Source organism: Nanorana parkeri, unplaced genomic scaffold (assembly GCF_000935625.1).
Source record: "Nanorana parkeri isolate BGI_ZX_2015 unplaced genomic scaffold, ASM93562v1 scaffold26, whole genome shotgun sequence".
Lineage (NCBI taxonomy): Eukaryota > Metazoa > Chordata > Amphibia > Anura > Dicroglossidae > Nanorana > Nanorana parkeri.
In genome coordinates, this window is record NW_017306294.1 from 952526 (window position 1) to 980239 (window position 27714).

At 41.6% G+C, this 27714-nt stretch overlaps 2 protein-coding genes across 3 annotated transcripts in view; one reads left to right on the forward strand and one right to left on the reverse strand.

The window, feature by feature from the left end:
- Nucleotides 1-1474: 1474 nt before the first annotated feature.
- On the reverse strand, nt 1475-16381 carry ZC3HC1 (zinc finger C3HC-type containing 1). Its single transcript, XM_018565868.1, has 10 exons — nt 16248-16381; nt 14874-14988; nt 12194-12344; nt 10439-10522; nt 9408-9535; nt 7554-7711; nt 5233-5452; nt 4707-4895; nt 4334-4543; nt 1475-1776 (listed from the first exon to the last, which is right to left on the reverse strand). The coding sequence occupies exons 1-10, from the start codon at nt 16367-16369 to the stop codon at nt 1708-1710; spliced, it is 1446 nt and encodes a 481-aa protein (XP_018421370.1). The 5' UTR covers nt 16370-16381; the 3' UTR covers nt 1475-1707.
- Nucleotides 16382-25067: 8686 nt separating this feature from the next.
- Nucleotides 25068-27714, forward strand: part of KLHDC10 (kelch domain containing 10) — a 34410-nt gene continuing 31763 nt past the window's right edge. For both annotated transcript variants that reach the window (XM_018565851.1, XM_018565856.1), the window contains exon 1: nt 25068-25183. In XM_018565851.1, coding sequence (XP_018421353.1) covers nt 25114-25183 — 70 coding nt within the window. In that variant the 5' untranslated portion in view covers nt 25068-25113. The remainder of the gene's footprint in view (nt 25184-27714) is intronic.

Genomic DNA, 27714 nt, shown 5'->3' on the forward strand with positions numbered 1-27714 from the left:
AAATAAGTAACCTTTGCACGTCTTACCTTTTTTTTTGCAAAAATCTAAAAGTCATAAAAAATATTTTTTGTTATGCTCTGTGAATGGAAACACATAACCAACATATAGAGGGGCATTATCAAATGTGACTGCAAAAGGGGGAATACACTTAAAAAAGGCTACTGGCACCCTCAGGGGTACATTTAACAAGGTACATGGGTACTTTTGCCTTTCACAGTGAATCCAGTTTAAAATTTTACTCAATAATAACCTATATAAAAAAAACAAAAAAACACAAGGTTGGCCATCTTCAGTCGTTTAAGAGCCTAGCCCAACTCCTTCTTACCTCCTAAACCTCAATACTGACCACTGGTTGCCCATCATAGTAACAGGTCAATAGTTACATGCAGGAGGTGGAAGGGGACACTGTCAGGAACGAAACACATCAGACCAAATAAGTCTGCAAATGTGAAAGCAAAGTAGGGAATTAAACTGAAAAAGGATTTATAGGGATCAGCTATGTGATGACAGTGCCGAATTGGGGAGGTCTATTCCACTGCAGATGCTTTAGGAATAATTCTACTCAAAACGCAGAATTACCAAACTTTAATACATGCTAGTGGCAGGGGTATGAGTGCATGGGACTAATTTCCAAGATGTAAATGCCCAATCACTCATCTCAGTGTTAGTTAACACTACAAATGTAAAGGTAATATGTCATTTGGCCAATATTGCATTGCCAACCTTCTCCTAAAAAATGCTAGTAGCTTGGCTTGCAGTCCAGAAAACAAGTAAGGCGGCACACCAATGATGTCATTGTGGTAAAGAAAAACTTTATTCAGGCAAACACAAGTGTCGATTCATCCCACTTTAGATATGCTTGATATGTATTAGTTGCACTGAAAGAAAACAGCAATATATTAATCCCAAGCTATTTTCTCATGATTCAGGAACACATAGAATGCTGAGTTGAGAATGCACGCAGATCCACAAAGATGTAAATAATTGCTGCTGTTCAATAATAACATCAAACACACAAAGGACTCTTTTCCATTACAATGTAAGGAGTAGTAGCTAGCACAATGCCCATCATGAACAAAGAATGTATTTATTCTATAACATGCAATCAGATTCTCACTTGTCTCTCATTAATATATTCTGTGAAAGCAAGACTGACTGGCTTTAAAAATACATTTTAACAGATTTTAGAATTTAAAAGAAAATTAGAGAAATATTGTATAATCTGTTCTGATATGTTCCATACACTTCTATGTATGTTATTACAGTTTGATCTGTAGCAAACATTAAGGTTTTTTTTTAAACTAAAGTTTCCAGAAGAGGGAATAAAAAGCACACTGAAGTCTGTTATTATATGAAACTGAAAATCAAGACATCCCAAGAAAGATTAGAAATGGAATGTTTACTAGTGAAACCTTGTATTAGCCTGACCTGTAACATCTCAGTACTTACGTTACCATTTTTTTCACTGGTCACACATCTGGGAGCCATTCCTAAAACATCTGTGACCTATTGTTACCTGAATGCAAACATGCAGACCCAACAGACACAGAAATCCTAACTTTGTTCTGAGAGTACAGCACATTGTACAGAAAGCTTCCAGCAGAGTCTACTTTTACATAGTACACACACATCTATTTGACGTCAGCCAATTGGTTGGTGGTGGGACATGAAACTGGAAATCTTCATATAATGGTCACCCTCCAGACTTCATGAGGAGGCACTTGCCTGCCACTGTCTGAATATTCTGAACACTTTGCGAGATTTCTCTTGCACATTCTGTAACAAAGATAAGCAGTATTAGCAAAACAGACCAGAGTCTTAAAAACAGCCTAAATATTAAGTTGAACCTGCAAACCCAACACGAGCAAAGCAACTAAGTCATTTAATTGCCTGCCCTGCACTCTGCCTCTTTTCGCACATTTCACTGGCTAGAGCAAAGAGAAAAAACTCTAAGTGCCAAATCAGTCTGGTCAGAGCATACAGAGGGCTAAGGCATCTCTCCTCGGCCACGCATGACAACACTCAGGTCTGGAGACTAGCTGCTTGGGCATGCATCACTACCATGGGAGAAGGGGAGAGATTCCCCATACCTGGAAGTACTGGGTAGGTCATTTTCCTCAGGCAGATAAATAGAGTGGTAGCGGAGCCAAGAGAAGGTGAGTATTAGCAGCAGGGGGACAGTCAACTAAGTGAACAAGTTGCTTCATACTGCATGGGTACATCACAGGTTTGCTTTAAGCAGTGATTATTAAAACAATGGAAAATATTACCAGGTTGCCTTAAAGTGGGACTGTTTTCCTTTGGAGAGAGACAGGGAGGAGGACTGGTTTAAAAGAAGTGTGAAAGAGGCCATTTATGTAAAAATGGAGAAGCCAAGCTTGAATAGAGGTGGGGGAGTGAGACATCTATTGTCTGCCACATACAATGCTGGTTTAACACCTCTCTCTGGGCAGGTTATTAACACCTCCTAGCTCCAATTATGCAATGCAATCAACATCTGGTTGCGACTAACATATTATGTGGATTGGAGCAACATTCACCATATTTATTCCCAGATAATTTTTGTACAAGTCATTCTGAATTGAGAAAGCTGGTCGGATGTCCAGTGAAACGTCTTCAAGAAAACTACAGCAAGTCCAGTTGCCTTGACTTATTTTTTACAGATATTTGGAGAGAGTATATATAGCCTGTCAAGTTTTATTGCTGTCTGTGTCATTGTTTGTGAGAATGTTCCTAGCTTTCTATGAAAACCAGGAAATGAGGGAAATCTTGCAACTGGGGACACAGACCGCTTATTACTATTATTATAGTCAAGTGATGAAGGCTTAGAATCTCTTAGGTTTTTGAATATGCCACAGTTAATCTCACTTCTCATAACTGTAGACACCCAAATAGGAAGTAAGAGTAAATCTCCACAATGGGCATCCAAAAAACAATCAAACTCAACAGAGGTTTCAACTAGGGATGTTCACATACCAGTGCCGTATGGCCAATTGGCATTTTCACAAAAACTACCAGGGTTGCAGTGGTTGCAGCTGGGAGCTAACTCTGGCGCGCCACCACTGTACTGAATTCATTAGTCTGTATTGTTTTAGAAAAACTGTCACATGACAATAAACAAAAATGTATCCGTACTTGTATCTGTGAGTACCTCGATAAGTATCAGTACTTGGGATGAAAAAATGGGATTGGTGCATCCCTGATTATATATACACATATATGCACACACACACACACATTTTAGGGTGTCTCACCAGTCAGTCAAAAATGTCACCAGTAAGCATGACCGGACTATAGCCTTGCAATTTAGGTTAACATTTTTTGGGGACACATAGAGCTTTCTTTTGGTGGTATTTAATCACCACCGGGGTTTTTATTTTGTACAATATAATATAAAAAGTTTAAGTAAATTTTGACCAAAAAAAATGTTTTCCCTACATTATGTTAAAAAAAATTTATTCTTACCCATATTTTTGGTAAAATACAAAAGATGGGGTCAGGTCGGGTAAATAGTCAGCAGAACGAAAAAACAAACACATATAGACGATCGGCAGGCTATAGAGCCGCCGATCGTCTATATGTGGAACACCCGGTACCGGGTGTTTGCATTGCACGGGTCTCTTCTGCCCGTGCGCGCCCGCAGAAAAAAAATGCCGTCTGGAGACGGCAACCCGCCAATGCAGCAGTGCCGTCCGTCCGTTTTTTTACAACGGGGGCGGACGGCAACTGGTTAAAGAGAAACCCTCCTCAAAAAAAAGTATGTAGGCAGTCATTCCTGACCTATAGTTGCCCACATTTCATGCAGACCCTCTAACTTGAATCAAAAAACTATTGAAATAAATAATAAACAAAAAAAAAAAACAATATGTGCCAAACAAATAAAAAAAATGTTGTGCGGAACACTGCTTCTATAGTGTGCAAATATGACAGAATGTTTGACACTAAAACAACAGTGATGGAAGGAAAAAATTCCCTCTTATGTAAAGAATATTATATAGAGCATGTTGGGGAAGTCATGTGAAGATGACAGCTATCAGACTGATTGCGGTCATTTCCAGCCACAGTAACAAGGGTGTTTGTCAAGTGTATATGGTCCATAAAGGCAGATGTGCTACCTATTAGATCTTTGACTAATGGCCATCACAAAAGTATAGACTTTCAAGGAGCTAATTCCTAGCTACACATAACAAGGACAAAAAAACATTTTATGGCGGTCTGAAAACTCTCTTTAAAATAAAACTACATGCTGGCTTAAACAAAAAACATGAACTTTATATTTTACAGCCATGAGAAATAGAAACTGAGGTAGCTACAAGCAATTCAGATGTCTTACTGTAGAGTCTCCATCAGACAGTGTCCTGGATTTTCCCTCTGATAGTAGCACTCGTAGCACCTCCTTCCATCCAATCTCCTTTGCCTCATTTTCATTTTCCTTCACCTTGTTCTCAGCATCTCCTTTGTTGTCTGCACAACCCACAGTGACCCATGGACACCAACTTCTGTGTTGATTCAGGGGATCAAAACAGCCCTTGGGAGAAGAATCCTGGACAGAAAGCGAGCTAGTTTAGTACAGTTTTACATTGCAGGATGATAAAGCTACATATATAAACATGATAAAATTGAAAAAAAAAGAAATATATATATATATGTATATATATATATATGACAACCCTGGCACAGAGGTACTGGAGCCTTTCATAACTTACTATACTGCTCCTAGAGCAGAGCCTAGGTCGCTTGGCTTTACGTTGAGGACTGGACTGGACTTCAGATGTAATTCCTGAGTTTTCTCCATGTCCCATGCTACGGGTCACTGGCCGACTCCGCACAGCATCTGATTCCGATGATCCTGTTGAGCTTCCGCTGGGGGCCTGGGTTGCAGCTGCCATAGGACTCTAACAATAGTAAAATGTTATATTTATGGGATCATGCTTTTATAAAGGGAGGTGTTTATTTTGATGAAATATTAAACAGTTACATAGCAATTCAATAGTGGGTCTAACAGAGCCCAATTAAAGCGCGACTAAAGCCTAAAAACTTCCAAAAGTGCCCTTTGAAATGTAGTGAATAGCTTTAAATCTATATCTGCCCAACAAAAAATGTGTAGTGATACAAGTTAATATACTTCTTTTCAAGATACCATTGTTTAAATATATTTTTGAAGCAAGCAGTTGCCATTCTTTTTTTTTTTTACTGGTCATAACATACCTACAGTTTATTAGCTTTGCATACCTGTTCAAGGTCTTTGCTTCTAGTAACCCTTCTGTTGGGAGACACCACTCCCAAAGGTGTTCTGTCACTGTGACCCTCTCCTGGAGATACCGGAGTACTGGGTGGTCCAAAGGAACTGTCCAAATCCACGGACTCCAGCTGCTGGAAGCTCCACAATCCAACCTTCCTCATACAGCGGGGACAGCTTATGATGGACAGAGGTAAAGACCCAGATGAAGGGCTAAAAAAAATAGCAAATCAGTTCATAAACAAAGCATTCTAAAATGGAAATGTCTTGAGTCTTGTTTAAGATAGAACGCATATTATTATATACATAAATAAGTGGCGTTGGATCAAATTACATGTTTTGAAAAGTTTCTCTATGTGCAGAAGAGGAGTTTTATTTTTTTTGTCATCCAAGGTCTCATGGATGGATTTTGTATCCAAGGTCTCTTGGTCCCAAACCTGTACTAATGCCCACCTAAATCAACTGACAAATCATTGACACATTTTACACCCATAAGCCCTTATTTTCCAGGTTGTTAATATGAGCACTGATCCCTACAAACAGGAGAAGCAAGGAGCATTAGTTAGTGGATAGGAGTTAGAATTTCTGCCATTTATTAGTCTGATAAGGCTAATACAGATACAAACGTGCACACAATTGTTGGACCCCATGAAATCCCATGAAAACACAAGAACCCACTATTTTCTCTGAGATAACTTGAAACTGACAAAAGTAGTTGACACCTATTCATAGTTATACAAAACAGACTTTGCGTTTGATTTTTAAAAAAAAAACTAAATATTTTAAATAATATAGCAAAATATTTTAAATAATAAAAGTGGCATGGACAAAAATGATGGGACTGAACCTATAAATATTTTGTTGCACAACCTTTAGAAGCAATTACTGCAAACAAGTAGTTTCCTGTAGCTCTCAATGAGACCTCTGCACCTGCCAACAGGGCTTGGAGAACAAAGTGCCTGGAAGCTAAGTGGCGTTAAAAAATTGGATTTGAACTGTTTGGGATATATTAAGTGCTTGATTTTTGGTATACTTGTTGTCTCTGCTTCCTTCCTTCCTTTTACCCTTTTTTAGTATTTAAAAACTCATTTTCCTTTTCTGTCAGTTTTTAAACTGTTCCCTTTTTTTTTTCTCCTCAGGTTGCAGTACTCTTGTTAGGGGGAGGGGTTAAGTTTGGCCCACTATACTAGAGCAAACTGCTCCAGCTGTTTTAGCTTTGAGGGGTGCCCCTACAGACTGCATCTTTAAGCTCTGTCCATAGAAGTTAAATAGGACTCAGATTAGGGCCCATGGAAGGCCACTTCAGTATGGCCTGAAGAACTGTTCTTGCCATTATTGGGTGCTTTTAGCTATGACTTTTGGTTAATAAACCTGTTCAAGGACCCATAACCTATGACTGAGACAAAGATTTCTGAGACCACGCAGTACGTTTTGCTACCGCATTCAGTCTTGAGATTTCATTGTGCCCTGTACAGATTCAAAGAAAGTCCATGGTCCCATTGCACTCCTGACCGCCAAATCCCTTTGCAAAGCGGGTGCTGCGGTAGTCAATGGGTGACATTTGTTATAATCACAAGTAAAGATAAAGACACCGGCACTCCAAATTCATAAGCAAACGTCTATTTTTTTGACGTACAGCATAGTAAACAGCAACAAACGTTTCGGGGTCACAGAGGATCCCCTTCCTCAGGCAAAAGCAACTCTGCTTTCTCCGGTCCACATTCAGTGTGGACACACAATGATACCAAACAGCAGAGTGACTACTTTTCCCCATTTAAGTAAGCTGAATGACTGTTTACAATTGAAGTTTGTGGTACTTTTTTCAGAAAACCGTTACTATGAAATATCATTGTGTTCCAATTATTTCTAATCTGATCTAGGGGTACCAACAATTCTGTCCTGCCCATTTTAAAATATATCTTTGTAGAATAAGCAGTAATGTATCTCTTTTTACACTTTCTTTGCTTTACTCTCTAACATACCAGAGGCATGCAGGTATATGTAAGCCAATAGCTTTTATTTCATCACTTTTCAGGAGGAAAGAAGCACAGTTTCAATGAGCTACCAGGGTACCAACAAATTTGTTCATGTCTGTCAGTTTAAGATGATGATAGGCATGATTAATGTGTGCCAGAAGCATGCCTGGATGCACAGGACCAAAGTGTCATTTTGAAAGATATCCATTAAGGGAAAGGTAACCAGAGTTGGGATCTGTTGTGTTCTGTAAATATATGATGAAGATGACCTAAACTATTCTTTTAGGTTTGCATTTTTTCTGTCATAGGATGAAGCATAATAACTGATTTCAACAAACCTGCTGTTCCATCCACAAAGAGCTAGAATACAGGCAGAGATTTGAACTTGCAGAGAGTCACTGGGCAAGCCATGTGCAGAATTCTCCCTTCCTTCTACAGGTTTCAGTTCATCCTCGATCAACCGCAGGAGTAAACTTACAGTTTCCTCACTGAGGTCCTGACATAAGAAAAGTGATAAGTGAAAGTCAAAGAAGAACGACAACCCCTCATAAATAAATATAATGCAATTACTTCCTATTTCCAGGAAGAAGTAATCTACACTACATAAGCAGCTGTTGAAAGGATTAACAAGTGTTTTATACATAGATCTGTGGTTATACAATTAAAATCAGCCATACAAGCGAAAAGTTACATTTGTAAAACAAACCTAAATACTAAAAAAAAAACAACAAACTACAAGTAACTGACGTTTAAAAGCTTAACTCTAGACAGATATAAAATAAGTCACCAATTAAAACACAGCTAGTGCTAGTACCTGAATTTGACGTAGGGATTCATTTATAAAAGTTCTTTTGTGGCTTATACCATTCGCATGGCACTAGCGCCCTAGATGGTGCTGAGTATAGTAAATTCCTATACTCGTTAGTGCCATTCATGGGCGCTAGTGCCATGTGGATGGTACACAACAGGTGGAATTTTTGCAAATGAACCCCTTGGTGTCAGACTCTAGTAATCCCCCTTATAGCAGACCTCAGGCTACGAAAATGAGAGGCAACACTAGGAGCCAATCAGGTGTTCCGCATGTGCATGGCCTGAAAAGAAACATGCTGACAGAATGAGGGAGCAGAGGGGTAAACCGCTGTTTCTCCTTCACTGCTCAATCAATGGCTGAGGGAAGGAAGGTGACCTAGCTTTGTTCATCAGCTGCAGCAGAGAACCGCCAAGCATGGCTATATGTAAATATCAGGATTAGATGGGCAGAACACAAATACTTTGACAGGTAAAACAGCTAACATATATCTATTTGAATTGTGTACTTAGCCATTTGCCTGAAGTAAAGCTTTTTTACGCCTTCTTGACCAAGGCAGTTCCATAACTTTGCAACCAGAGCAGATTTTACTCTGATTTTGAAAGGCAAATATGGCTTTCTTTTGGTATAATTTAATAAATGTTTGTTATTTAGGGAAAATTGAGCGACAATATTCATTATACATAGCCAGTATAGTGTCAACGTATGATGGAATACACTTTGGGCTGTTTATCCATAGTTGGGATATCGGCTTCATCATGTCTCTCAAGAGCCAGAATATTAGAAAAACTCCAAAGCAAATCTGCTCGGAGAAGAAACCCCCTCTGATGTATTGATCAGTAGAACAACAAACGTAAATGTCTCATCTATGGGATTATTTCGAATGTAGCCATTCCAAAAACAATGCATTTTTAAACAACTGTTTCTTTTTCCGGCCTATATCTTTGTATGAAACAAAGACACAGGAAGAAAACACTCAAATATACATTTGGCAGCCTCATGCATGATCCTCTATGTCTTTTCTAGTGTATATGGTAAGACTCAAAGCAACAAAGTAGATCCTACTCTCCAATAGTCCAAAGCTATTTCCAAGACATGTATGGCTCATTTCTAAGCAAACTAAAGTGCCAAAACAATAGAAACTTCATTTGGAAATGCAGACTTGAATGTTTGCCATAGCTGGACCTTAGAACTATAAAGCCATGTCAGAATATATATCTAGAATTTTAAATATAAAGAAAAACTAATTGTAAACTAAAGGATGCAGAAGTAATGTTTACACGTGGGCTGTCACATGGCCACTTTAGACCCTGAAGTGGCAATATTAAAAGAAACCCGACAGTAAGTGTTGGGCTTTAAGCAGATATCAGGAAAATGTGCTTACCATGGTTTTTAAGTCCTCCTGCCTGAGGGCTGGAAGCTGCAACTCCAGGCGACAAAGGTTTTGAAAACGTTCAATAAAGTCACTGAGCACAGAGGATGGTTCACATATTAGAAGAGCCCAGAAGTTATCTGCAATCAGAAACAGAGGAGAGGTTCTTAATGATAACTCCTTTTCCAGGAATCATCCAGGGAAGTATACCTGAGAAATTCAAAGAGCACACTTCAAACATGAATTTTTTTGGGAGAGACAACATATTGGAAAACTCTGCAGCCAACAGCCAACCTAAATACTACATAAAACATATCTTCTCATTCAGAAAATCACTATTTGTGAAGCAGGAGGAATTAGGACAGTCAATATCAGTACTTATGATTGAACAAAACATGACAGCACCTTGGTAAGTAAATATGTAGTAACAGTAAGGCTATGTAATGAATAAAACCTTATTACACAATGAGCCAGGGTTGGACAAATCCTAGGACCCAGGTAGCCAATGCTCCTCAAAAATGAAAGCTGGTGCTTACGTTTTAAGGCTCTCTAGTTGTTTGCAATGGAGCTGGCTCCTAAAAAAATCCTGCTGGCTCCTGGATTGGGCAGACTGGCTCCTGAATTCCATATTCATGTGTCCACCCTTGCACTGAGCAGTTTCACAACACTATCACATGCAAATACGGCAAATGCAGAATGACCAACATTTGAATAAGGTTAGTGTTTTTTTACATATTATTTAACCCCTTCATGACTGAGGCCCTTTTTTCCATTTTTGCACCCATGTTATATTCCACATTTTAGGCCTGAAAATGACGTAAAACCCCCCAACATTATATATTTTCTGAATGCCAAGACCCTATAGAATAAAATGGTGGTAGTTGAAAATTTTTATGTTGCGCAACCCTGTTGGTACCACACTTGGAGAAGGTACAATGTAAAAAAGCTGTGAGTATCTGAACTTGTCAATGTCCTTGTCATACATTGACACATTTATTTCTTGGTAAATTACAGATACACACACTTTCCACTAAAAGTCCTACCTGGACAGGGACTGACTGGCCAATAGCAGAACTTTTCATGAGAGGTTCTTAGTTCTTCTTGTAACTCCACACAGCGCTGCTTATCTAAACACAAAGGCATAAAACATTTTCACTACAGTGATTGTATCCATATGCCAACTGTCAAACATTATCTACACGACCCCCCTGGCCCCTGAAAAAGTAGTATTACAGACATACAATGCACGTCATATATGACCGTGCTAGGTTTTTATTAGGGATGCACCGGTACCGATACAGAGTATTTGGGCGAGTACTCGTCTATCCCCATACTGGAACTTCCGGTATCAGGAAGCCGGGTGGCGAGTCATTACCCGCTGCCCGCCTTCCTGATTGGGTTGAAAGTCATCTCCATGCTCCTTCGTCACCAGGGAGCCGGCTTCCTTATTGGCCAGAAAGCCAGCTCCACTCTTCCTCATCACCTGGTGACGAGGGAGCATAAAGACGCTTCCTGGCTAATCGGGAAGCCGGGTGGCGAGTCATTACACGACACCTGACTTCCTTAATAGGACTTCCGATAACGGGGAGCACTGAAAAAAAATATCGGTACTCGATACCGAAAAACCGGTATTGGTGCATCCCTATTGCTGTCCACATTAGTGAAATTCACCCTCTCCATTTGTTTTTGTGATCACAGTGAACAATTTCACAAGTGTATCCAGAGAAAGGAATGAGAGGAAATCATCCGACTGGAAAACATATTCCAGTGAAAGTTGGGGATATACTAGAATATTTTCTTAACAGTGTGGATGGACAATTCCCTTGCTGTCCTGCTAGCCGCTGCCAGAATACCTTTGCAGCTGCTGCATCAAGAACCGGCTAAAATTTGCAGTGTAAACCCTGCTTAAGAGTGAATATTTCCTTACTTCCCGTTAGGTTACTAGGACAGAATGTGAAGCAGAATCTAACCAATGGGATATAGACAACAACAAAATTATTTTTTTTTAATACACATACAGATCAATCATTAATTTAAATTAAATCATTATTCAATTGATGAAATAATGTCTTAAAAATGTAACTAGTGACATAGCTTTCCCAGGAGGTACCTATAGGTCATGGCTACATCAGAGATGCCTCATTAGACCAGCAAGTGGAAAACATATCTGCTTAGAAAAACAAATGCAGCTTTTTCATTATTATTTTTTTTTAAACTTGTTTATATATCGACATGAAGAACTGCATGTCTGTAGGATTTTTTGCTTTGGGGGGGTGGGGGATGGGGAAGTTACACTTAAAATCATGTTAGTTTCTTTGATCCCAAGGACTTCTGTGTGTGTGTGTGCTTCATTTCCCTGCCAGAACAATTGCGAGGGGTCCATTCTCTATACTGGACCTATTTATTTTACTTATTAGAAAATACAGCAAGGAGAGAAAACTAGTGCAGCAGGAGTGAGCCTTCAAGGTGGATGGTAACATAATTATGGTGGGAGATCTTACCATTTTAAGTCACAAGAACATTAAAAAAACTAGAAGGTTACTGCACAACAACTGAAATGTAATTTTTAGGTGACCTGGCCCTTTGAACGTCTTAAAACAAGAGAGAAAACAGATCTAAAGAAAATGTAATTCAGAGGAAATTGCAAACAAACGATGAATGAACAGTCACTGCGAATGCAGCAATAACGACATTAACTCAGTCACAGGGTAGAAAAAAGGTTTCCCTTCTGTGCAATTTAACAACATTTGTATTTCCTGGTCCAATATGGATACACTCAACGTATATACAATACTTACACTTATTGATGTCCAAAGCTATCTGCAGGCTGGCACACAGGTAGGCATTACAGCTGCAACACTTCAGCATGTCACATTCGACATTTGACCATCCGTACTTGGCACACGCTAAAGGACATAACGCTGAAGGTTTCCCTGCCCATTTCAGGGAGTTCTCAAGTTAAGGAATGACTTTGCGTAAATGTTGCAGTAACCATTAAAACTAAAATTATATTACATACTTGTTTAATATGGTAAAATAGCACCCGTTTTTTTCTTCCCTTTTTGTTGCATGGATAGCAACTAACAGTTAAAGTAGTATTAAAGCCTGGGAGTTTTTTACCTTAAAAGGAGAACTATGGGGTCAGTGTTTTTCCCCATAGTTCTCCTTAGGGTAACGGGAGGACACAAACTAGCGTCCTCCCGTTACCCTAAGCTCAGTATACCGCGAGCTACAGCTCGCGGTATACTGAGACGCCGCAGCCGGAGCGGATCCCGACGTAGATGACGGGATCCGCCCAGCTGCGTGAGTGACAGCTGGCTCTGCCTATCTAGAGGCAGAGCCAGCTGTACCCGCCCCCTCCCCCGTCCGTTCCGCCAGTCAGCGCTGGCAGATCGGAGCGGGGAGAGGGGAATCTAGCCCCTCCCCCTGTCACGGCAGAGAGCCGTGACAGGATCAAGAGGTGAGCGAACCCGGTATGTGTTCGCTCACCTCCCGATCTACTGAGCCGACCTGTGACAATCTCATTGTCACAGGTCGGCTAGAACTATGAGGTGAGTGGAAATCACTCATCTCATAGTTCTCCTTTAATGCATTCTCTGCATTAGGGTAAAAACGGCCCAGAACCTTTTTTCTACCCCAGTCCCCCCCCCACACTTACCTGTCAGCTGCGCTCGTCCCTGCCGCCAGTCCCAAAGCTATCCTCCGTACCCCGAACTTCCGGGTTGCAGGGGGAGGATACTGATGCCAGAGGAGCCATAGGCTCCTTCTGCCATCAAAGAGGGAAGGGGCGTGGCCTGCCACAGGGCTGTGTGTGTCTATGGACACACACAGCAGCTGCGGAAATGAGCGCGCACGGGTGCCTCCACTAGAATCATGGTGGCACCCGTGCAGGGGGTGGGGGGGAAAAGCGCTGCGGGGAGCCACTAGAAAACGAGGAAATAGAAACTTTTAAAGAAAAAGAGCAACAGCCTCCAGCAAAGGAGGGTCTCCTTAAAGGAGAAATAAATAAAAATAGGCTTTAATATCACTTTACCTGTTCTACACCCTACCAGTGGTCTGATAGAATAAGCTGTTTTAACACTAGCATAGTGGGAAATCTTCTTACAAGTCTGTACGAGCTTTGACTTGATGTTTTACCTCCTGGGGATTTACCAAGACAGATTCCTTTCGGTGTGTGAAACATCTAGTTATAATTGACCTAAAACGAGAAAAGTATTAAAATGCTCTTTCCATATACATTTTTATTGAGGTTAACAAAGACACAAAACTGTATGTAGAAAGCTCATACAAGACCAATGTACATAGGAGCTGTATATTATCATTCAGGACAATCATATAGGACGACAACTGCAAAAATAGGCTTATGGCGAGGCATAGCAGATCCTCGCTCATATCGACTATCATAGGCACTGTGGGTGAGACAAGCTATTGAATCTCCATGTAAAACTTGAAGATGCATCAATAAAAAGAAAAAAATAACCCAGTGTTGGTGTAGCTGCAGATACTCCATGAGTGTGGGCTAAAAGGAAACCAGACACAGAGGAATCAGCAGGGTGTCCTGAGGTTAGATACGTAGAGGTACATCGGAAGGGATGGGGGTAGAGGGTTTAAGGAAAGTGGTAGAAAAAAAAAAAGAGGAATACAAGGGAAGGAATGAGGAAAGGGTCAGGCTGCGGCTAGGAGGACGCGACATCAATAGTGACGTTTTCAAATAATTCCCTTCACAAAATGAGGAGATGACGGTGAACGTCAGAGGGCATGTATTTCTCGGGACCAGGGTGCCCATATTTTCTCAAATGTATGCATGGTATGGTCAAGCTGCGCGGTTCGCTTCTCATGTGACATTACCCAATTACCGTGTCGTTTGAGGCTGGCTACACTGAGCGTGCTGGACAGCCATGATTTAGCAATCTATTAAAATACTCTTTCATTTCTGCACTGTTAAAAAGACGCTATAAGGTTTCTAAATGTTGTAAACAAGATGGTGTGACCCAGCAGCTAGCAGTAGGAGTAGTTCATTTGTAAAGGGGTTGTGATCTCTAACAGTTCTAACACTTCCCCATTCTATAAAATAAAAAAATGTTTTGGCTATAGATACACTTTAAATGTAACCACAGTGAAGGGAATTTATCAAAACTGGAGCAGACAAAATCTGGAGCAGCTGTACATACATGTGCCAGCTCCAAGTCACGCTAGGTGGAGCTTATACAGGATTGAGGAATCTCTCCCCTATGTGACAGCATAAACACTGTTTCTATAGTCCGGGGAGAGCCTATAACTTGAGTAGGATTTAAGACTGGTCACAACCAAAACCCTGTGAGTTTCATAAATAAAAGTGTCCTAAATATGACATGCATGACATGTACAGGCTTTCAGGTTTCAACTGCCAATGTATAAAGCTCTGTATTTCAATGCCTCTATGATAAACCGGTGTTTATACCAGTGCCACTGGCCATGTGGTGTCTCAGCAAAGGATATAGAGAAGGATTCCACTCTGGTGAAAAATGCTTCTTTACTTGTGGCTTCCAAAGTGTCAACATCAGCTGATGCATCAAAGCTGTGGTTTTCATCTGATAAGATACTGTTGTCCTTCCTTACAAATAAAGGGAAAAAATAAGGTGCTGGAGACTATAAAATGAACAAGTAACACAATCTACCTATATTGTAATATTATACTGTCTATTGGAAACAACAACACACCTTTTAAAGCAGAATTCCAGGCAAATCAATTCTTAACCCTTGCAGTTTAGGCTAAAATAACAACCCAAACCATGATCCTGGCTGGCTCCTACACTGCTCCCTCCAATGTGTCCCCTCCTCCGCCCCAGCGATGGAAAGTACCTTGGCATCCTCATGTTCAATACACTGAGTAGAACTAGATGAATCACCGGAACTTAGAACGCTGTATCTGAGGGGGAGCAAGGCTGACGGGACCGGTCTAAGAGCAAGCCAGGACTCCAGTTCAGGTAAGTATTACTTTGTTATTTTAGCTCCCTAGACAAAATGAGCACTTAATCTTTGCAGTGCAGCCCCACTACAAGGGTTAAAATCTGATATGCTCAGAGTTCTGCTATAAATGTTACAAACACCCCCCCCCCTCCCCCCGGGGGCTTTTTCACTCCCTGCAGACATTTTCTATTTAATTGCTGTCTAAATACATTATTATATGATTTTCTATGCAGTCACATGACCACAAAACTCCTGATCCATTCTTTTTCTCTGACGTCGTCGCGGCTGGTAGGTGTAAGCTCTCTGCCGACCAACGGCACCCTGGAGCGAAGGATGTGCCAGTGGGGGACTTGACTACTTTATGAAAATTCAACAGCATTATCAGCGGGCAGAGACCGACAAGGTCCAGCAGGAGGTTTGTGCTCACGTGACCATATAGAAACTTAGGAAGAAGTGTATTTAGAGGGCGATTTAGTAGGCAATGTCTGTGGGGACCTGTAACATGTGTGGTGTAGCCTCTCCCTTCGCTTTCAGGCTACAAAGGTGACCTAGGGATGTGCATGGGCTTGGCACAAACCAGCTGTGGCCACTGGCCAGAGCATTTCCAACCTACACTGGAATAACAAGGGCGGGGTTATGCCCCAACCACAGCTGATTGGGCCAGGAGGGGGTGTGTCAGTGGCAGTTTTTGCGCAGGTGAATTCAATTCGCTGCAAGCATACGCACATACCTAACCCTGGGGGGTAATCTCTCCATCAGGAACTGATATACTATACATAACATTTCACTGTTCTACAATAAATAAAGCAAGCGGCTTCTGTACATAATGTTTATGTGAAAGAACGCCAGACTGTGCAGGAAAAGTGTCCTTATCCTGACACACATGGGAAAAATCTTCCTCACCTGCCCTCACTGCAGCGATCCTCGTTCACTATCCCCTCGTTGATGAGCTCCCGGACTTTCCCCGGTGTCCCTACGGGGGATCTAAGCGGAGTCCCCGTGCTGCCATCACAGGGCGCTGCCATCTTGATAACCCGGAAGTGTCGTACGGAGCGGAAGTTGGGGCCATTAGACAGCTCTCTAGGTGTGTGCCTTCACACGAAGCCCGATGCTCATCTCTAGTTAGCGCACAGAAATGTGAATTTACATCTATTAAATGTGCCAGGCTGCATATATTATAGCACACATGAAGTGTAGTGTATGCATACAATACATTTGTTATAATATATGCAGCCTGGCACATTTTAATAGATGAAAATTCACGTTTTTTTCCCCCAAGAAATATCTCCTTTGAAACCTAGTGGCATCATCACTGTCAAGTCTCTGCTGGTTTTTGTTCTGTGTTTGATGGACCAGAAGGCTCGTAGAAATGTAAATTCTACCTTGGATCCTTTTCAAAATATATAAAAGCACACATCCCCAGCATTCCCTTTAGATGTGCCTGCTGCTCCCTGCTGGCCATCAGGTACTGCAGAATATAGCTGTGCTGTTTGCTGATTGGTTCACTGGTTGTAGGTACGTCTAAAGGAATACCGGGTGTGTTCTTTCACATAAAGCTCAGAAACAAACAGGGTTATTCATTAAAGGGTGAAGAGTTTGGTGCAGTTATAATTGTTTCATAAACAAGAATATTACTTTTTCACAAACAGACATGCAACTTTATATTAAAAAAATAAACTTTATTGGCTTTAATGCACATATTACCTGAATATAAAACTTTTAACAGCTCTCTGTTAATCATAAAAGCATGTATCAAGAATGTTACTCAACACCACAAAAGGTTTCTGCAGCTAGCACAGCCATAGTATAATAAAACCAATACTCATGGGTTATGCTTATATCTAGAGGACAAATCAATCAACTGACTATTCTAATTCTCAAATACCTTCAAAGAAAAAAGGTCACAGGCTACAATGCCATTAGTGCCTCATACACTAACAATCACTACTCTTATGAACTCCTCTTTATCTCTCTCAGCATTGAGAAAAACAATAAATATCCCACTAAGAACAGTTTTTACTGCTAATCACTATTCCCATAGCAACATGTTGTATCTCACTGTAAGTTACCGGTCTCTTCTCAGTGGGATATTTACCTTTTTTCTCAATGCTAAGAGAAAGAGGGAAGTTGATAAACAGTTGACAAGCAAGTATAAAGTAAGTTACTCAACACCACAAAATGTTTCTGCAGCCTAGCACAGGCACAGTATAAGGAAACCCATGCTCATGGGTTATGCTTTTACCTATAGGAAGAATCAACTGACTATTCTAATTCTCAAATACCTTCAAAGAAAAAGGTTAGAGGCTACAATGCCATTAGTGCATCATACAGTAACAATCACTTCTCTTTATCAACTCCTCTTTATCTCTCTCAGCATTGAGAAAAGAGGTAAATATCCCATTTAGAACAGACTAGTTAAGTAACCGTTCTTTTCTTAGTGGGATTTTCTCAACGTTGAGAGAAAGAGAGGAGTTGATAAAGAGTTGACAAACAAGTATCAATTAAGTTACTGGTCTCTTCTATTTGTTTCAATTCATTTTAAGGAAATCACTTCATGCCAATATGACCCTTGCTTTATTCCGTAGGCCTCTACTGAGGTCACCTGTGTCACTGAATACCCTCTCTGCAAAGTCTTGAGAAGCTGGCATAGCCAACAGGTCTAAATTAAAAGGTTTTAGTTGGTGATAAATAGTATCATTCTGTGCCAGCCAAAAATGTATTCCAGTGTCATAATTAGTGATAGGTAGCTCTTCCTTATATTTTATGATCTGCTGCCCTATGCTGTTTATTGAGGACATCTGCCTGGGTCTTCTGCTGAATTGTGAGAGAAACTGAAAGGCAGGCTGCTTTGATGGGGATGGTGCTTCTTCCTTTGATTTCTCACCATTTTCCTCTTCTTCATCATCTACAGACTGAGCCTCATCTTCTGTGTGTGGTAACGTTGAATTTTTTAGCACACACTCCTCCTCTGCCTGTGCAAGCAAATCCTGAATATCACCATCAGCCACATCAAGAAGGGCTTCACAGACAGAAGGGTTGGGTAAACAAGCTGCTGCTGCAAGTGGAAAGAACCTTCTATTAGTAGGATCTAAGAGCGAAGCAAAATGCTGGTTCACATTCCCTTCCATTTTCTGCGCAAGGGTGGCAAGGTCTCGGTAGCTATGTTCTGTTCAAAGTCATCAAAGTGGCTGATCAGATCAAAGTTCAAAAGTTTGAAGAGTTTTACCCCATGTGTGGCGCTCGTCAGAGGCGGGGCGAGTTGCGGTACTTGGTGGGTACCCCGTATGTGACTAGAATTTGGGGAGGTTTTCTTTTAGCTTGGCGTTGTCACCTGTCTGCTCGAAGGGGGGTGAGGGTGCACCATGTGGACCTCAAGTTGTAAGGTATGCACCACACACTGTGTGTGGTCTTATGTCGATATGTTGGTACATCAAATATTATAATATGGAAATATAATATAATAATATGGAGTATGGAAAATGACCCTAAGCACAAGGCCAAGTTGACCCTCCAGTGGTTACAGCAGAAAAAGGTGAAGGTTCTGGAGTGACCATCATAGTCTCCTGACCTAATATCATTGAGGCCACTCTGGGGAGTGGCCTCAATGCAGGGCCACTCCTGCCTCACACGGTTCAAGCAAGATGACCAAAGACTGCATGACCTAGAGGCATTTTGCCGAAAAGGGCAGCTACACCACCGGCAAGAATTCGGGGCCTCATAGACAACTATTACAAAAGACTGCACGCTGTCATTGATGCTAAAGGGGGCAATACCCTGTATTACGAACTAAGGGTATATAGGCTTTTAAACAGGGGTCATTTTATGTTTTTATTTGTTACCATGTTTTGTTTCACGATTGTGCCATTCTGTAATGACCTACAATTGAATTAGAAATATCCCATAAGAGATAAAAGAATGTGTTTTGCCTGCTCACTCATGTTTTCTTTAAAAATATCACATATATTACCAATTCTCCGAGGGTATGCAAACTTTTGAGCACACCTAAACTTTTACATGACATTACAAGTAAAGTGGGGAAATGACAAAGATACACCACTAGAGCAGACCCCAACATCAGACTCATATCCATGTGATAATAACAAATAAAAATGGTTTACTAAAGATCATCAAGTTCAGAGTCACAATCTACCAAGGGGGAATCTTCCTCATTAGAGCTGGGTTCTTCTTATGTTGCTGCTGTGGTGTGTTTATTAAATGCTGCCACCATATTACTCCCATTGTCTGTTATCAACATGAGAGGTGAGTAGAGATCTGGATAGAGGGAAGCCGGTGGATGTGGTATATCTGGATTTTTCGAAAGCATTTGACATAGTACCACATAAACGCTTACTACACAAGCTGAGGTCTATGGGCATAGATGAAATGGTGAATACATGTATAGAAAATTGGCTAGAGGAACGTGTCCAGAGAGTATCTATAAATGGCTCCTTTACAGGTTGGTCATGTGTCAGGAGTGGTGTGCCTCAGGGTTCTGTGTTAGGTCCCACATTATTCAACCTGTTTATTAATCATATCGGGGATATCCATGTTTCCGTGTTTGCTGATGACACTAAAATTGGGAGGGTAACAGACATGGACTTAGAAACCATAACATTACAGGAGGACCTGGATAAAATAGGGGAGTGGGCAACTATATGGCAGATGAGGTTTAATGTCGATAAATGTAAAGTAATGCACTTTGGGGTTAAAAATAGGCAAGCGGAATACACATTAATGGTAACTCCACTAGGGAAGGCAGAAATGGAAAAGGATCTAGGAGTCATTGTAGACCACAGATTGAATAATAGTATGCAATGCCAGACTGCAGCAAACAAAGCTAACAGAGTATTGTCTTGTATTAAAAAGGGAATGTACTGTAGAGACAAATCTATAATTTTACCACTTTATAGATCGCTGGTTCGGCCTCATCTGGAGTATGCGGTTCAGTTTTGGTCACCAATACACAGAAAGGATGTCCTGGAGCTGGATAGAGTCCAGAGAAGGGCAACTAAACTAATTAAGGGGCTGGAAGACCAAAGCTATGAGACAAGGTTACTAAACTTAAAGTTGTTCACGCTGGAGGTGCGGAGATTAAGAGGGGACATGATTTTGAAGTATAAGATGTTCAATAGTGATAGCAACATCAGCAACAAATTTTTTACGGTAAACTCCATAACAAAGACTAGAGGCCACCACCTCAGCTGGTGGAGAAAAGATTTAAGCACAAGGGGCGTAGGGGCTTCTTCTCGGTTAGAGCGGTTAGGGTCTGGAACTCTCTGCCACAAGCAGTGGTATCAGCTAAGAGTGTTGAATCATTCAAAATACATTTGGACAATTTCCTCAGAGACAGGAACATACAGGTATCATTAAAAATAAGATCACACGCACACGGGTCTGGTACACACACATGCAGAATCACAAACATACACACAATAGGTTTAACTTGATGGACCTGTGTCTTTATTCAACCTCAAATACGATGTAACTATGTAACATAAGGATCTTCCACTTTGGAATGACCCGCACTTGCATGCATTTGTCCACACACGACTTTATTAATGGTGCAATGTGTGGGTGTGCTACTTGTTCAAGGGCCAACAACATGTGTTTGGATTTCTTTTGTTCAACACAAAAGTTCACATGTAAGTCTCTATAGTATACTACATTTATGCTCCTTCCTTCCCCCACCATATGTCACCATATCTCAAATTAAAGGGTTAGTTTCTCTCATCGGGACAGCCATGTTTTTTTTTTTTGGCTTGTATTAAGTTTAGCAAAAACACATCAGTTTAGGTTACGTGACAAAATAATGTTAACTTAAAGTCCATTTCCACCTTAGTAAGTGATTAGCATTTATTGTGGTAATAAAGAGATTATGTATACATGTGCATGACTCACATTGCAGGTGTTCATTTTTTATGATGGTTTTATTAGGCCTGAAGCCTAAAAATTCAAAATTTACAGGAAATTCAGTCTGACACTGTTGGGGGGAGGGGGGCATACACAATTGCTTGCATATTCTTCAAATGTCGCTTCAAGTTTGTTGTGATTTTAGCAGTAATTGATGCTCCAAATGGTTTACAAAGGGTCTTCTTCTTGTTAGCATCAAGTGTAAAATGCATCCATACATCTTCTCTTCTTCCCTGCTGACATGATGTCTCTTTTTCTGAGGCAGGAATGCCAGGTGTCCATTTCAGAGGTGACCGCTGTGCCCATTCAAGTAAATAACAAGGAGACAGCGGCCATATCTAAGCGGCACTCCGCATGTAAATGTATATGATACGATTACATGCGGTTTGAAATAGATGATTGTTGCTAGACGCAGAATAGATCCGTCCAGCGACAGTCATCTATTCTAAACCCGAAGAGAATTGTACCATATACGATTACATGGGGAATGCCGCTTACAGATGTGCCTGCTGTCACCTGGTCAATAACTTCAATGGGTACAGGGGCCGCATCTCCACAGGAATACTTGGCATACCTCCTGCAGGAATTCCAGATTGCCACCTGTGAACAAGGCCTTACAGGCTTTCCAGCAGTTCATGCAAGGTGCTGTAGTGAATTGGTGGATGGTACTACCATATAATCATAATAAAAGAAGGAATTTCACCAGCACACCTGGGTAGAATGATAATATTGTTGAATATTCATCTAAAACAACAGCACTCACAAGCTGACATTTTGGAACCTTGCAGGATTCCTTACATAAGACAAGAAAGGGATCCTGCAAGGTCTCCGCCAATCTCTAGACATTGTTTAAACAAGTTTTGCAGTTTGTTTTCTTTCTAAAACATAGACAACCTCAGTAGAAAAGCCTGTAATTTGCCAGTTTGCTGCAGAGTGGGACTCTTGCTCTTTGTTGGGAAATAGTGGTTTCTCTCTAGAAGTCTTTAATCAGCAGGGAGCATGAGCTTTGCTAAATTCAGAGCAATAGGTCTGACTCAGCAGGGGCTGTGTCGGACCTCTGCAGAGAGGCTATTACCTCCACACAGAGCTTTAGGGGCCCACTCTGCATTTGCTGGTGGGTCACAGTCTTTTCTACTTTCTGAAGAAAATGAACTGTAAGAAATTGACAACATTGGGGGGAATGTATCAAAACTGGAGCAAACAGAATCTGGAGCAGTTGCCCATGGCAACCAATCAGCATCTCTCTTCAGTTTGCTTAGAGAAGAACTGAAAATGAGCCAGAGAAGCTGATTGGTTGCAGTGCAAATCTGTTCCAGATTTTGTCTGCTCCAGTTTTGATACATTCCCCCCATTTTGTTTTGATGCATCTTAAATGTATTTAACTGATTTAAACTGAAGGTTCAATTGGGCTTTAAAATATTTACCTCTCTCTTAGCTTTATCGCTACAGGGGCTGACGTTAGCACCCTTCAGGCGATATCCCAGGGAATGCTGTGTAGCCCAAATTTTGTGAGACAATGCTACAACACAGTGCGAGATTTGGGCTAGTCAGGATTCCCTAGGATATCACCCTAAGGATGCTGACAGCACCCTTGCCTAGCCACCATGGGCAGGTTCAGAGATGAGGTAAGTATATTACATTTTGTTTTCCCTTATAGGTGTTTTTTTTGGGGGGGGAACAATTTTTGATGCAGGAGGCAGACCTAACTAAATAAGCAGACCTTGCTATTTTACTACAGGGTCCATTTTAGTTACCTTCTTTTCAAGTCCATAAATATATTTAAGGATTAAAGAAGGGCATAGCTCAAATATCTTGTACAATCTGCTTTGCATTTTCCAGCAGCTGTATTGGCCTACCTGATTTGCTATAAAAAGAATGGATTGCTTAGGTGGCCCTAACTAGAGATGCAACCCACAGTCTGGCAAGCCACAAGTGCGTTCTTCATCATAAGGTCGTCACTGCTGTGGTGATCAAACATGGGCAGAGATAGCAAAATGTTTACAAGTGTTTATTCCCATGGGCTACTGGTTTTCGAGGCTGTACCACTGGCTGAAGGTGGCCCATTATGTGCTTTTAGGTACTAGCTTGCCTTGCTGTACATGTCAGGTCGGAAAAGGCCTTCATCGTGGGGTGGGGGGATTTGTGACTGCGAAGCTGACATTTAATACAACAAATCAGACCTGTCAAGTCAAGGTCACCTAGTACTTAAAGGTGCAGCACCTTGTGGAAGGATCATTTTTTGTGGTATATCTATTTGGGAGAAGGTCGATTTTTCAGCTGTCACAAGTGTCGGGCATATAAGACTGTTTGGAATTCTTACTATCCTGACCATCATCTTCATCCTGACTATCCTCACATCATCATCCTGATCATCCTCAGCTTCCTGACCATTCTCCCCATCCTGATCATCCTCACCATCATCTCCATCCTGACCCTCATCTCCATCCTGACCCTCATCTCCAACTGTAGCAGGCAGGGCGGAGAGGAGAACAGCTGGGAATGGCAATGAGGGGTCTACTCTCTGCATGTTTTCTGTCTTTTCTGCCAGCTGCAGCCCTACTGGCTATGTGGGGACACAAACACAGGGAATATTTTTGGGAACGCCGGAGCCTTTTAGATCCTAACACCGCACATCATTAAATAAAAAACAGTAAAGCAGCTCAGCCGTTCCTACCTGTCAGCAGACGCCGAGCCCCAGCATCTTCCTCCTCAACGACGATCCCCGGCCTCCTCTTCCTCCTCCGCCAGGCCCCAGCTTCCTCTTCCACGGCCGAGGGCCCCAGTCTCCTCCGCCCTCCGCGGCAGCCTGGTCTCATCCTCCTCCACCTATACTTCTGAGCCCCTCGTCCCCATGACCGGGCCCCCTCTGCCCTGGGCCCCATAGCGACCATGTGGGTCGCTATGGCAGTAGTTACGCCACTGGTTAAGATCAAATGCAATTTTGAGTGAAATTCTACAAGTCTCTGATAACATTATCAAATTTTCTTTTTGCTAGACATATGCAGCTCATATTTTGGCTGATCCCTGCACAATTGGTCAAAATATGAGCAGTGGGTAACGGCACCAAGTCAGTGTTAAGGGCTCATTCACACCAGCCTGCAAGTTAGGCCAGTTTCACACATAAGCTTTAGCATTTCGTGTGTAAAAACGCATGTTTTTGTGGCATGTTTGTGCGTTGTTGCACGTTTTCACGCACATGTATTTGCATATATTAATTACGTGCGTTTTTGTGATACATTGAAGTAAATGGACAGGACAGGCGCATATGTGCGTAAAAAATTGCAAAACCTATTGTAACACATGTTTTTAAGTGTTTGCTATTGAGTAAATGGGGCCAAAATTAGCTGCGATCTGCCAGAAAGAAACACGACAGGCGTTTTGCTTATTGCAACAAAGCGCTTAGGTGTGCACAGGGGCCATATGAATGAATGGGATTTTTTCGGTGATGCTTTTGATCAGGCTGAATCCACTGCGACAATACGCTCAGTGTGAACCAGGCCTAAACCGTTCTGAAATGACATCCGGTGAGAAACGACAGCGAGCAGAAATGCCTTGCATTGTTACAATGCCAGGCACTGGTTAAATTTTTTTTCTAGCTTTATTAAATGTCTCAATGTCATGCCTGCAAATCCCCATTGAAATTGCCTAACAACTGAACTGATCAGTGATCACTGAGTGTGTGTACATAATTGAGGACATGGTATGTATACTGTATCCTCAATTATGAATGAACGGGAGTGATCTAAATCTCCTCCTGTTCACTGGTTACGCCACTGCTTCCCCCTGTGTACAGTTGATAAGCGGCCACTTTGTGTTGGCTCCCTGTTTCCGGGTGGAACGATTTGCTGGTGCACCGTGTATGATGGCGGCGGAAGCCGGTGGAGGGGAGCCGCTGGTCCGCTTTGTGAAACTGAGCGGCAGAGCTGCAGGTGAGGCATGGTTGGGGACAATGGGGGTGGTGCTGTTGAGGGGCACAGTGGTGTTAGAGGCACTTAAGAGGTGAGCTCCCCGGGACAGTTTTCGGCAGTGCAGTATGTGCCATGCTAAAGGTTGCCTGCACCCCCGGACCTATGGAGACATGGTGACCTTCCCGGCTTCTGTATACAGCTGTCATTTCTTCTAACAGTAGTGGAGAGTACTCATTGAAAGATGGTTCTAGTCGCCTATAACAACCTATAAGTTTGCAACTTTAATTTCTGCATTTTGATACCGAAACATGGATTCTGATTGGTTTCTATGGGCAACACAATTTCCCCTGTTCGTACACATGAAGCCCCACTCTGGGCGACAGAAAACGAACTACCCTTGCAGTGGGGTGTTGCTTCACTGCAAGGGTTAAATGCTTGTTAAGTCTAGGGGTAGAGGAGTAAGGTGTTATACTTGGCTCATTCCGTGCTTGGCTTTGGACGCTCTCCTCTCCGGTGCTCTGGGTGGCCTCTTGACATTCCCACATACAATGCAGGACTATTGGCATGCACAGTGTGTAGTGGTTAGTATTTCTGCCTGGCAGCACTGGGGGTTCCCAGTTAAAATGCCTGGTCAGGACACCATGTGCAAGGAGGTTTTTATGTTTTCCCTGTGTTTTTTTGTGGGTTTCCTCCCACACTCCAAAGACATGCTGGAAGTTAAATTGGCTCCTGTCTTAATCAGCCCTCATCGGTATGCATGTAAGATAGGGACCTTAGTTTGTCAGCTTCTTGAGGGCTGGGCCTGATGTGAATGTACACTATGTAAAGTGCTGTGTAACTTGTCGGCGCTATATAATTACCTGTAATATGTAAATGGCGTATGGCCAGCATCCACTTATTCCTGGACCTGTAGACTTAACTAGCATTTAACCCTTACAGTGTAGGAAGACCTCGCTGCAATGGTAGTTTTTAGTCTAGGGGTAGAAGAAGCTGTAATACCTTATATGTGTGATGACAGAATACCTGAACAGCTGATTGACAGAAGTCACTGTTCGGCTGAGTTTTTCCAGAACGGCTCCCTGGAATAATTCACTTTTGTCAAATGCGGGGGTGTGTGATCGGACCACACACTGCTTGAATTTCAGCTGATTTAGCAGTACTCAGCCAACAGAGCAGTGTACGGAGGGCACATTAGATGTAACGAGCCCTTGATGGGTGTATGTGGGGCACTGTATGGTTTTTTTTTTTATTTATTAAAGGAGAACTATGGGGTTAGGGCTTTTCCCCATAGTTCTCCTTAGGGTAACGGGAGGACACAAAACAGGAGTTTGGTTATTAATGGTAGAGTGTAATAATTTATGGGGGAATCTGACCTCTAGGCTTCAGATATGGCATGCTGAGAATTACTCATGTGGCAATACTGCTTGGAATTGTAGTCACATTTCACAATGCTATGGAGATTTCCATTTGGTCCTTGGAAGCAGTGTTTACAAGTCCTGTATGCAGTATACAAAGTATTTATGCAGGCCTTTTTGTTTTTCCGCTGTGTTTAGTTAATAATTTTTTTGGGTGGCCATTTGGGAAGGGTTCAGACCTTCGTCAGGGTTTTATTGCTGTCTGTATCCCCCTGGAAAGATTCACTCTTTGTTCCGTTGGTCATTGTCACTGAAACAGCAAGTGATAGGAAAACCAACATTTTACAGTTGTCAAAGGTAAAGCAGAATCTTCTAATCTCCCCCCCCAAAAAACAAACAAACACTAATGGCGTTTTATGGCTTCCCTACTCTATTCAAAACTAAAATAACAGTTTTGTCTATACATACACTTTAAAAAGAAGCAAATAACTTCATGGAAATGTCTGGACTGTGCAAAAACATTTCTGGCAGCCTTTAGTACATTGTAAAAATGTGCTTCTGCTATGAGGCTATTTACACATGTCTGTGAGCATTGATATGTCTTGCAAATTGTATGTTTTCAAGAGACATGTTTAGCCTGCCAATGGATGACAAAGGCAGAGTGCCCATTTGGGTCCTGGTCACGCTAATGTTGCAATGCCTGCCTGTTGGCAAGGTGAGTTGGGCCCCCATTTAGGATTAATGGCACCGCATTGCATCAACACATTTAAGTTGTGTTGAGCACGGGCTACCATATGAATGGGCCCTTCAGTCAGTGGTGGACGAATTAATATGGAATCCAGAAATCAGCAAGCTCCATTGCCACAGCCATAGAACACCTAAAACGTTAGGAGTTAGCTGCCATTTTTAAAGAACATGGGTTGCCGGGCTCCTGGCATTTGTCAAGCCCTGCCTTTAGTTCATGAGAAATATGTAAGTATAACAATGACTAATTAGTGGGAAAAGGTCAATTTAATTTCTCAACTAGAAAATCACCTTCAGAATTCTTTTGAACTCCAAGATAAATTTTAATGTCTTAACACCTAATAATATGACTACTGTGTAGTAGAAGAAGGATAACCTGACTGGGTAGAGGATGGCTCTTCTGCAGAGCTAAAGATGACACCAGCATTGTTCATTAAAGGTGAACTATGAGGT